At 35.5% G+C, this 12,818-nt stretch overlaps 1 protein-coding gene across 3 annotated transcripts in view; it reads right to left on the minus strand.

The window, feature by feature from the left end:
* Positions 1-12,384, minus strand: part of LOC103106400 (mucin-16-like) — a 123,382-nt gene extending 110,998 nt beyond the window's left edge. For 2 of the 3 annotated variants that reach the window (XM_056820596.1, XM_056820595.1), the window contains exons 1-4: positions 11,974-12,384; positions 1,532-1,659; positions 1,343-1,410; positions 71-240 (exon numbers count right to left, since the gene is read on the minus strand). In XM_056820596.1, coding sequence (XP_056676574.1) covers positions 71-240; positions 1,343-1,410; positions 1,532-1,659; positions 11,974-11,998 — 391 coding nt within the window. In that variant the 5' untranslated portion in view covers positions 11,999-12,384. The remainder of the gene's footprint in view (positions 1-70; positions 241-1,342; positions 1,411-1,531; positions 1,660-11,973) is intronic. The other variant, XM_056820597.1, reaches the window with a different exon arrangement.
* Between the last annotated feature and the right edge of the window lie 434 nt (positions 12,385-12,818).

Genomic DNA, 12,818 nt, shown 5'->3' on the forward strand with positions numbered 1-12,818 from the left:
TGAGTTGTTTTCTGGAAAGGGAACCACCCAGAGAAAGAGAGGCATATATCCCAAAAGTCAAGCTATTTACCATTCACAATGAGGCTATCATTGTCTATAACCAGGTGTTTTAGCTTTCTTGTACAGAGCTGTTCAATCAGCTCCCAGTAAACCACCTTTTTGTCCAGGACATGGTTGGAGGAGTACTTCTTGAAAGTGCAGAGTATATCCACTCCGGTTGCTATCCTGTTCCTCAGAGACCTGGAAATTAATGGTTCAGACAAGTGGTTTCAAACAGTACTTCCTAGGAGTCACATGAGCTATATTAAGGGTAGTTCCAAACTGATTTTAATGTGCTAGCTTATTAATTTAAAAAGTTATATATGTATGTATGTATGCATGTATGTATATGTTTTTCTGAGCCAAAATGCAGGCAATAGGGACCGTGATGATGTATAATTTAGTGGCTTCAGAAATTTCCTTTTGAGTTGGACACCACTGGTTTAGTTTCTGAAATTTAGTTATTCAGAGAACACTCTTGAGAGAAGTGGCTGACTTGGAATAAAGGTTTAGAGATGATTGTAGATTTAAAGTTGAAAAGGACATGGGAAACCATCAAATATAGCCCTCTCAGTTTATAGAGGAAAGAAATGGAGGCTAAGGCAGATTATGTGACTTGCATAGCATCACACATCTGGTAAGTGAGAGAAAATTTGAACTTGTTCTTTCTGATTCCAAACTTAGCACTTTATCAAGGACAATGAAATTGGCAGTACTCTGTAACATCACTTATTTGTATGTTTATAGGTGTCTGTGGGGTCTGATTATTTTCAGTAGTTTCTTTAGAGTAGTGGAAAGAAAAATGAATTTAAAATCAAAGATCAAGTGTTCAAATTCTGACTATTTTTGACCTGGGGAAAGTTATTGGGATCTCCTTGGGTCTTCATTTTTTCATCTGTAAATGAAGAGAGTGGGCCAGATTACCTCTACTATCCCTTCCAGCTTGGAGCCTATAAGATTCTAGTGAAAGGTAATGTTGATATGTTCTAATCAATCATTTTCTAAGCACTCATTTGGTGCCTCCTCTATTATTCTTTTCATGTGGAGTTATAAAGTGAAAACAGTTGCAAACTTATCTATGGAAAGAGTAATGGGGAAAGGATATTTTTCTACCTGAGAAAGAGTATAAGGAGTCTAAAATATTTTAACAACTTCTTGGTTGGAAGATTTTATCCATTACAGGTTGGGAAAGAAGGAATTTCTACTAAGAAGCAGAAGAAGAAACAGCCTGGGCATCCTTTGTGTGAAATGTTAATTGCTGGTCCCTAATATCTGAGCTGATGATGTCTTGAAGGATTCTCACCTCAGTGAAAGGGCACTGCATCCAGAATACTGAGAGGCAAGCCTGCTGCTTCCAAACAATACCTTGAGCTGGAAACAAAAGGAGAGAGGGGAACTTCTGTGTACCTGGCTAGAGCAAGCCTAAATACACAGGGCTAAGGAAGGTAGCATGGGACAGAGGAGGTAGCAGGGAATGGGAGTAGAATCTCACCAAGATTTGCAGGATATGCTCAGCAGCCTCGAATGTTCTGGAGTCCTTTTGATTCATCTTTGTTGTGTAAAACATGTTGGTAATAGTGAAGCTGAGTGTGAAGGTCTTGTAGTAAGAGTTCCATGATACTGTACAAAAGGAAAGGTAGGTATCCCATTGGCTGAGCCTTGCAAATGTTATTCAAATGAGAGAAAATGCTTTGTAAACCTTCAAGTTCTATATAAAAGCTAGTTATTGTGATGATCATTACAATGATGATCATAATTTTTCCAGGTGGCACTGTTCAAGTCCTCCCTCAGAGGAAAACTCAGCAGAATGAACCCACTAAGAAAATCCTGAGGATCCCTCCAGCCATACACAATTTTTCTAGCAGTGTCAAAATTGTGGACTTGGAGTTAGAAGACTGAGGGAAGCTGACAAAACCTCACTGTCTGACAAAGTCACAGTTTGGGAGATGGGGGCTGGCAAGGCAGCTCCCTGAAAATGAGGCCCCCACTGATCCCTCTCAGTGACTTCTCTCTCTCTCCAACTTCCAATGGTCTTGTTAAGATTATTGTCTCCTTGCCAATGCAGGAGAAATAATATGAGAGCAAATACTTATAGGATTACACACATATATCCCCATACACAATCCTCCCAAATTATTACCCTAAAAGTTTACATTCACAGAATTAAAACCTAAAGATCATTACCCCCCTTCCTTTTCCTCTCCACAGAGTAACATTCACTTCTATTACAAGCCAGGCAATCCAAGAACATCAATAGCCTTCAAGAAACACGCCACTGCAGATAGAACCCAGGTAATATTGCCAGGTGATTTAAAGTAACACAAAAAAATTGAACATGTAAATTGAAGGAAACCCCAAATCTGGTCTGTCTCAAATTAACCTTCTAATCATGTATCTAGCTAAGAAATGTTTTGTTATCCATCTCCTAAGTAATTGTGATTGATTGTGAAAGCTGACCAAAAGTCAGCTCCCTGGTCACAGTTCCAAGGGAGGAAAGAGTGCTTTGGGTTACTCACAAAACAGAATATCCACCAGAAGGATATTAAACACACTTTTGCTTTCATTATAACAAATCTGAAGGGCTGAAAGCAGATTGATGCCCAGAGTTAACACTGAGGGCAGCAGTACAAAGAACCTTAAACCTGGAGCAGTACTCCACTCACCACAGGTACAGATTCAACTTTAACTGATAATTTTAAATGAAAAGGAAAGGGCTGCAAATGAGTAAAAAGAAGAAAAAGAAATTCAACACAGAGAGCTATTTTGGTGACAGAGAAAACCAAAATGCAAACTCAGCAGAAGACTACAAAATCAATGCCATTGCATGCAAATTTTCAAATAAAAATAAGGATTGCTCTCAAGCCTAAAAAAAATTAATGGAAGAAGCTCAAAAAGAGCTTTAATGATTAAATAGGAGAGGTAGAAAATTCAGGAGAAGTGGTGACAGTGATACAGGGGATTCATGTAAAAAGTCAACACCTTGATAAAGGAGGCACAAACAATATTGAAGAAATGAACATCTTTCAAATCAGAATATACGAAATGGTAAAAGACATTTTATAAAAATTCAATGAAGAGATGAACTCTTTCAAAAAGTAGAATTGGCCATATGCAACAAGACACACAAAAAATACACTGAAGAAGAATTTCTCGAAAGGGAAAATTAGCACTAGGGGAAAAATGAGGTATAAAAATTTGCAGAGGAAAACAGCTTTAGAGAGTACATTTGGCCAAAGGGAATATGAACCACAAAACCTCACTCAAGAAAATCATCTTCTGTTGTCCATCAATGGGAAAATTGCTGAACAAATTGTGGTATCTGATGGTGATGGAATAGTATTGTGTTGAAAGGATTGTTGAACTGAAGGAATTCCATGTGAATCAGAAAGACATCTTCAGAAAGATGCAGAGAGAAATGAGCAGGAGCAAGAGAACATGGTACACAGAGACTGATTCATTGTGATTGTGTCATAATCAAATGTAATAGACTTCTCTACTAGTAGCAATGCAAGGTTCTAGGACAATCTATAGGGACTTATAAGAGAATGCTACCTACATCCAGAGAAAGAGGGGTGATTGCAGAAATGCTTAAGAAAAATTTATGATTGAACATATGGTCTGATTGGCAAAATGATTGATTGGGGATTTTGACTTTTGGACTTTAAATTTTTTACATTGAAATGAAAAAAAATTCATTTAATTAATTAATTTAGAAGATTTTCTCATGGTTACATGGTTCGTGTTCTTTCCCTTCCCTCCTCCTCTGCCATAGCCAACACACAATTCCACTGAGTTTTACTTGTATAATTGATTTATCAAGGAAAGATAATGACTGCGAAGTGATTCTTAGTCACATGTATCAAGGAAAGATATATTGATGAAGACCTATTTCTGAATTATAATTGCACTACAGTGATTGTTAGGAGTCTACATCCCCAGTAATATCCCCAACAACCCATGTGATCAAGCAGATGTTTTGGGTTTTTTCTGTGTTTCTATTTCCACAGTTCCTCCTCTGAATGGTGATACCTATGTTTCTGAAAAGTTCCTCAGAATTGTCTTGGATCATTGCATTACTTCTAATAGAGAAGTCCATTGCATTCAATTATACCACAGTGTATCAGTCTCTGTGTACAATGTTCTCTTGGTTCTGTTCCTTTCACTCAGCATCAGTTCCTGGAGTTTGTTCAGTTCACATGGAATCCTTCCAGTTCATAATTCTTTATAGCACAATAGTATTCCATCAACAACAGATACCACAATTTGTTAAACCATTCACCATTTGAAGGGCACACCTTTCATTTTCCAGTTTTTTGCCACCACAAAGAGCACAGCTATAAATATTTTTGTACAAGTCTTTTACCCTTTGATGGCTTTGGGGTATTATAAATGCAACAGTGATATGGCTGGATCAAAGGGAAGACAGTCTTTAAAAACCCCTTTGGGCATAGTTCCAAATTGCCATCTAGAATGGTTGGATTAATTCACAACTCTACCAGCAATGTATTAATGTCCCAATTTTGCCATATCCCCTCCAACATTTGTTATTGTCCTTTGCTGTCATGTTAGCTAATCTGCTAGGTGTGAAGTGGTAAATAAAAGAGTTGTTATGATTTCCATTTCTCCCATTATAAGAGATTTAGAACATTTGTTCATGTGCTTATTAATAGTATTGATTTCTTTATCTGAAAATTGTCTATTCATATCCCTTGCCCATTTATCAATTGGGAAATGGCTTGATTTTCTGTACAATTGATTTAGCTCTTTATATATTTGAGTAATTAGACCTTTGTCAGTGGTTTCTTATAAAATTTTTTCCCAATTTTTGCTTCCCATCTAATTTTGGTTGCATTGAGTTGATTGAACAAACCCTTTTGAATTTAGTGTAATCAAAGGTATTATTTTACATTTTGTGATTTTTGCTTTGTTTAAATTATTTCCTTTCTCAAAGACTGGCAAAATACTATTTACTGTGTTCATCTAATTTATTCATGGTTTCCTTCTTTATATTCAAGTCATTCACTCATTCTGTTTTTATCTTGGTGTGGGGTTTGAGATACTGATTTAAACCTAATCTCTCCAAAACTGTTTTCCTATTTTCCCAGCAGTTTTTGTCAAGTAGTGCATTTTTGTTCCAAAAGCTGGGATCTTTGGATTTATCGTAGACTGTTTTCCCGAGGTCACTTACCCCAAGCCTATTCCACTGATCCTCTTCTCCTCTCTGTTAGTCAGTACTATATTGTTTTGATGACCATTGCTTTATAGTATAGTTTAAGTTCTGGTACTGCTAGGCAACTTTCCTTCACATTTTTTTCATTATTCCCTTGATATTCTTGATCTTGTTCTTCCAAATGAACTTTGTCATAGTTTTTTTTTTTCTAATTCAGTAAAAAGGTTTCTTGGTAGTTTGATAGGTATGGCACTAAATAAGTAAATTAACCTGGGTAAGATGATCATTTTTACTAAGTTAGCTAATCCTACCCATAAGCAATTAATATTTTTCCAATTGTTTAGATCTACTTTTAGTTTGGTGGAAATTATTTTGTAGTTGTGCTTGTATAATTCCTCTCTTTGTCTTTGCAAATAGATTCCTAAGTATTTTATATTGTCTAAGGTGATTTTAAATGGAATTTCTCTTTCTAACATCTGCTGCCTGGGTGTGTTGGAAATATATAGAAATGCTGATGCTTTATGTAGTATTATTTCTAAAGTTGGTGATTATTTCCACCAGATTTTTAGTGGATTCTCTAGGATTCCTTAAATAGATCATCATATCATCTTCCAAGAGTAATAGCTTGTTCTCCCCACTGCCTATTTTAATAAATTTCTTTTTCTCCTTTAATTTCTATAGCTAGTGTTTCTAGAACAATGTTAAAGAGGTTATAATGGGCACATCCTTGTTTCACTATTTTTATTATTGGGAATGATTCTAATTTATCCTCATTGCAGATGATGCTTGCTGATGGTTTTGGATTTATATAGTTTCTTATTTTTAGAAAAAGTTATTCTATTCCTATACTTTCTAGTGTTTTCAATAGGAATAACTGTTGTATTTTTGTCAAAAGCTTTTTCTGTATCTATTGAGATAATCATGTTACTTTTATTGGTTTGCTTGTTGATATGGTCAATTATATGAATGGTTTTCCTAATACTGAAACATCCTTGCATTCCTGGTATAAATCCCACCTGACCATAATGAATAACCCTCATGATGACTTGCTGGATTCTTTTTCCTAATATTCTATTCAAGATTTTTGCATCTATGTTCATTAGGGTAACTGGTCTGATTTCTTTCTCTGTTTTTGATCTACCTGGCTTTGGAATCAGTACCATATTTGTGTCATAAAAGGAATTTGGTAGAACTCCTTTTTTTGCTTATTATGTTAAATATTTTCAATAGTGTTGGGATTTTGTTCTTTGTTCTTTGAATTGTTTGTTCTTTGAATGTTTGATAGAATTCATTTGTGAATCCTTCTGGTCCTGTGGATTTTTTCTCAGGAAGTTCTTTGATTAATTGTTCAATTTATTTTTCTGATATGGGATTATTTTAGTATTCTATGCTTTCTTCTGTTAATTTAGGCAATTTATATTTTTTGTAATATTCATGCATATCACCTAGATTTCCATATTTATATTGCCCCATAACTAAGCAAAATAGTTTTTAATGATTTCCTTAATTACTTCTTCATTAGAGATGATATCTCCCTGCTCTATCTCTGAACCCATGGTTCACAAACTTAAGTCTTCTAGAGTCCTAAATGTCTAGCTGCTCTCTGGGGTTAGAAGTCCCTGGCGGTCCTTATTTAGCTCCCAAGGTGCTAGAGTTGTCTCTGATTATGGCTCACTGGCTGTGACTCTAGCATTTCAATGCTGAGTTCTACTGTGGCGTCCCTTCTTTCATCTGGATCTTTTTTTTTTGTCCTTTTGAGGTATTCTATATTGGTTGGTGGTTTAGAGAGTAAAGGTCCTGTTTAGACCCAGCAGCCATCTCAACCCAGAAGTCCTGATTTTGACTTTAAAAAATCACTTGATTAGTAATTGGGAAATAGATTTTGAACAACAATAAATGTATAATGCTGTAATTGTTCTTCAGCTCTGTGAGGGGGGAGATAGGAGGGGAGGGGAAGAACATGAATCATGCAACAGTGGGAAAATATTCTTAATTAATTAATTAAAAAATAAAAATGGAAAAAAATCAGACATTAAAAATGAGAACTCAGAAAGTGGAAGATAATGACTCCATGAGATATCAAGAAATAATCAAAGAAAATTTTAAAAAATGAAAAAAAAGCATATTCTGAAATGTTTCCTTCATTTGAAAAACTAGTGATCTGGGAAATAAATCTAGAAGAGATAATTTAAGGATTATGGTGCTATGTGAAAATCATGTTTAAAAAAAGAGATTAGGCATTATCTTTAAAGAAATTATCAAAGAAAACTACTTCAATATTGTGGAATCAGAGGGCAAAAGAGAAATCAAAACAATTCAACAATTACCTCCTGAAAGTGAGTCCAAAAGGATAAATCCCCTAGAATAGTATAGCCACATTCCATAAATCCAAGATCAAAGAGAAAATAATACCATCAAACAAGAAGAAACAATTCAAATACCATAGAACCATGATCAGGATAATAAACACTTTACCAGCTTCCATATTAAAGGATCATAATGGATGGAATGGATGGAATATGAAATTCCAAAGGGAAAAGAGCTAGGACATCAACCAAGAATAACTTAACAAGTAAAAATGAGCATAATCCTTCAAAGGGGGGAAATCAATATTCCATGAAATAGATGTCTTTCAAAAATTCTTGATAAGAAGATCAGAACTAAATGGGGAAACTTGACTCTCAAATACAACATTCAAGAGAAGCGTAAAAAGCTAAACAGGAAAAACAAATCAAAAGACTTTCAATAAGATTAAACTGCATACAACCATGCATGAGAAGATGATTCTTTTAAAGTGTCTTGTCATTATTAGGGAACTTAGAAGGAACATACATAGACAGATAGCAAGGGTATAGGTTGAATATGATGGGATATTACAAAATAATATAAAATAAAATAGAAATATGAGACAAGAGTAATGCCTTGTGAGGAAGAAAAGTAAAATAAAATGGGCTAAATTATTTCACATAAAAGAGACAAGAAAGAGATTTTTGCAGAGGAGGGGAACAGAGCAGAGATTGGGAGTGAGGTGTCATTTCATTGGCTCAATGAGAAAAGAATATCTACAATCACTTGTGTATTAAAAATCTATTTACCCTGCATTAAAGAAGGAAGTTTTAAAGGGAGTAAGAGAATGGGGTTAAGAGAACTGATAGAAAAAGAGGGCAAATTGGGGAAAGTGGAGGCCAGAACATTAACAAGAGTAAATAAGATGGAGAGTGTCATATTCACTAATCATAATGAAGCAAAAATAAGTTTACACATCTCTATAATAAGAGACTCATTTCTCAAATACATAGAGAAATGAGTAGAATATACAAGAATACAAATATTTCCCAAAATGATAAATCGTCAAAGGAGATGAAGAGGGAATCCTCAAAGTAATTAATGTTCTCTTTAGACATGCTAAATATGCTCTAAACCACTATAATATAGAGTATTGCAAATTAAAATAACTATAAGTTGTCGCTCTACAACTCATCAGAGATCAGAGTAAGAAAAGGAAAATGACAAAACTTGGAGGGGATATGGAAAAGTTGAGACACTAATGCCTTTTAATGGAATTTGTAATTGGAATCCATTCAGAATGCTGGAGGGGATGTGGCAAAGTTGGGACATTAATGCATTGCTGGTGGAGTTGTGCATTGATCCAACCATTCTGGTGGGCAATTTGGAACTATGCCCAAGGGGTGCTAAAAGACTATCTGCCCTTTGATCACTGCTGGGGTGTGTACCACAAAGAGATAAAAAGAAAAAACTTGTAAAAGAATATTCATAGTGGGCTCTTTATTGTGTTAAAAATTTGGAAAATGAGGGAATGTACTTCATTTGGGAGAAGGGCCGAACAAATTGTAGTATCTGTTGGTGATGGAATACTATTGTGCTCAAAGGAATAATGAACTGGAGGAATTCCATGGGAACTGGAATGACCCTCCAGGAATTGATGTAGAGTGAAAAGAGCAAAACCAGGAGAACATTGTACACAGAGACCCATACACTGTGCTACAATCAAATGTAATGGATTTCTCCATTAGTGGCAAAGTAGTGATCCTGAACAACATGGAGGGATCTACGAGAAAGAACACTATCCACATTCAGAGGAAAAAAACTGTGGGTGTAGAAACACAGAAGAAAAACAACTGCTTGATTACATGGGTCGAAGGGATATGATTGGGCATGAAGATTCTAAATGAACATCCTAATGCAAACACTATCAACATGGAAATAAGTTTTTATCAAGGACATGTGTAAATACCCAGTGGAATTGCATGTCAGCTACAGGAAGGTTGGGGGGAGGGAAAGCAGGGAAAGAATATGATTCTTGTAACCAATGAATAATGTTCTAAATTGACTAAATAAATAATTTACAATGAAAAAAAAAAGATATTGGCTATTATGGAAGAAAAGGAAAATGTAAAACTTGGAGGGCAAATGGAAAAGTTGAGACACAAATGCCCTTTTGTGGAATTTGTGAAGTTATTTATCCATTCTGGAGAACAATTTGGACTTATGCCCAAAGGCAAAGGCCTAACAGTACATACTCTTTGAGCAAGTAATACCATTATTAGGTTTGTTTACCAAAGAGATTAAAAGGGATTATATGTGCAAAAATATTTAAAGCAGCTCTTTGAGGGGATGTGGGGGGGTATATAATTGGCAAGTGAAAGGATATCCATCAATTGGGGAATGACAAAGTTATAATATATGATTGTTATGGAATACTATGTGATATAAGAAATGAAAAGGAGGAACTCAGAAAAACCTGGAAAGATCTACAGGAATTAAAGCACAGTGTAATAAACAGAACCAGGAGGACATTGAACACAGGGACAGGAATGCAGTACAATGAACAGAACTGTGAATAACAGTTATTTCTCAGCAATATAATGATCCAAAACTATCCCTCAGAACTAGTGATTTTTTTAAATGCCATCTGCTTCCAGGGAAAAAGAACTGAGGAATTCTAAATCCAGAAGAAAGCAAGATTGTTTTCACCTTCTAACCTCTTTTATTTCAGTTTCATTTCACAAAAGGTCTAATATGGGAAACTTTTATATGTTTACATATGTTAGATCTACATAATATTTGCTTACCATTTCAAAATGGGTGAGTGGGTGGGGGAATTTGTGACTCAATGATCCTTAAAAATTTTGGAAACTGTTGTTACATATAACAGAAAAATTTAATGTTGAAAAAATCAAAATGATTCTCCAATAATAGTCAAAGTTTATGAATAGGGAGGTCTCAATGAAGAAACTCAAGTAAACAATATCTATGTGAAGAAATTGCCCAAATCATTGATAATTATAGAAATGAAAATTAAAATTATTTTGATGTTTCACATAAGTCGATAAGATTAGAAAAGCTAGAAAAAAGGAAAAAGACCAATATGGGTAATGGAGAAAATGGTCTACAAATATACTTTTGGTAGAGCAGTGCTGCACATTGGACTCAAATTTTAAGAAAGTAAACTAGAAATATCCCATGAAAATATGCATATAGCCTTTGACTGAAAAATTATCATTACTAGGTTTACAGCCCAAAGAGTTTAAAGAAAAAGAACCAGATATCGTATGGAAAAAATTCCAAACATTTTTAATGTGGCAAAGAATGGAATGAGGGAGTACTAAAGAATGGAAGTTGAGGAGATATTCTCATCAGCTGTGGAATGACTGAACAAGTTCTCATGTTCATGAGTGTGATGAAATCTTATTTTTCTATAAGAAATTATGGAAGAGGAGCAAAGAACTCCATGGATTGAGAGCCACCTCTAGAGTTATGAGGTCCTGGGTTCAAATTTGGCCTGAAATTCTTCTTCGCTGTGTGACTCAGGGTAAGTCACTTAACCCCAGTTGCCTAGCTTATAACATTCTTTCTGCCTTGGAATGGATAGTTAGTACCAGTTTTCAGACAGAAAAGCATGGCTTTCTTAAAAATAAATTTTGAGATATTTTCAGAAAAACCTGGGGAGACTTGTGAGCAGCACCAAAAGTACAATGTGTACAATAACAACATTATAAAAATAAATAACTTGAAAAGATTTAAGAATTCTGATCACTACCATGACTAATCAGAATACCAGAGAATCATTGATGAAGCATATGTTTGAACAGATTGGTGTTGGATTAAGGGGGCAAAATAGGATATATATTTTGGAAACAGCTAATGAAATTCTTTGTTTTATTAGATTATAGGTATTTGTTACAGTAATAGTTTAAGAGGAGGTAGAAAAGACAGTTTTTCCATTGGAAATTTATTATTTAATTTTATCATGAGGAGTAGATTGAACTAGATAGCCTGGAAGTTCACTTCAAGATCTAAGTCTGTGATGTTATGAGTCTAGGACCAGTAGCTAGCTTTCAACTTCATAATTAAATGTAGCAAAATTTACCAGCAGTCATCAAAAGTGCAAATGGCTGCTTCCTACAGTGAGAGGAACTGAGGATGAAGTCAGATAGAATGTTAAAGTGATGGTTTTTCTCGGAGGCACTGAGGAAGAAAGATCATGAATGAAAACTATGGACCAGGTAAGCATGGTATGATTATAGGGAGAGGCTATAAAATACAAGGGAAACTATCTCTGTTTCACATGGTCACAGGCTGACATGTGGGGATTGAAATATGAGAAAGGAACCAGGATTTTCTGGTGTCTTTCTCTCTCTTTGGCCCTCCTATCCCAGCTTCTCTTTCCTAAGATGCTATTGGAACAAGATCAGGATGTACAAATTGTATCCTCTGTTTAGTGCCAGGATAAGAATACTCACTGTTTCTGAAGCAAGGGAAGCTCATTTGATGTTTATAACCTGTAGGGAGAGAAAACAGCCATGAGTGGAGAGACTATGGTTAGGAGAGAACAGAAGAAAATAAATCTACCTATGATCCAATAGTTAGGTAGTACAGTGGACAGAGAACTGGACTTAGAGTCAGAAAGACCTGAGTTCAAAATTAGCCTCAGACATTTTAGTTCTGGTACTCTGGGCAAGTCACTTGACCCTGACTGCCTCAGGTTCTTCATCATAAAAACGGGGGTTATAAGAGCACCTACCTCTCCAAAGGTTGTTGCGAGGATGGAATGAGATGTTTGTAAAGCACTTGGCAGAGAGACTGATTCAAAGTAAGCATTATATAGATGTTAGTTATTATTATTAGAGCTGCAAGAGACCTCCTAGATGATTAAATCCAAGTCTAAGAGCTTAGAAAGGTAGGTGTCAGGTTCAAAGAGAGATCACTTCATGTGACACATATCTGAGGTCCAACCTCTGTTTCCTTGGCCTGTTTTCCTGAGCCTTGTGTCTCCTTATCAAACAAATCCACAAATATTCAGTGCTTTAATCTATAGATGCAAAGAGGAAAATGACACTATCCTTGGCCTCAAAGACTGCTTTCCATTGAGGGTGACAGTGTGCACAATACACCCATTTGTTTGTGCTGCATAAATACCACGGTATGAGATTGCACAGTTAATGGCTGGCCTCTGTGCCTATGTTACCCATAGAATATTGGCTGTCCCATAGTCCTGGCATCAGAGTGGAAGCTGACCTTGAACTAGTTCCCCTGCACTCAAGTACAGGATGAGAAAAGAATAGGGATTCTATGTCCCTCCCCTGTC

Source organism: Monodelphis domestica, chromosome 3, assembly GCF_027887165.1.
Source record: "Monodelphis domestica isolate mMonDom1 chromosome 3, mMonDom1.pri, whole genome shotgun sequence".
NCBI classification, from domain to species: domain Eukaryota; kingdom Metazoa; phylum Chordata; class Mammalia; order Didelphimorphia; family Didelphidae; genus Monodelphis; species Monodelphis domestica.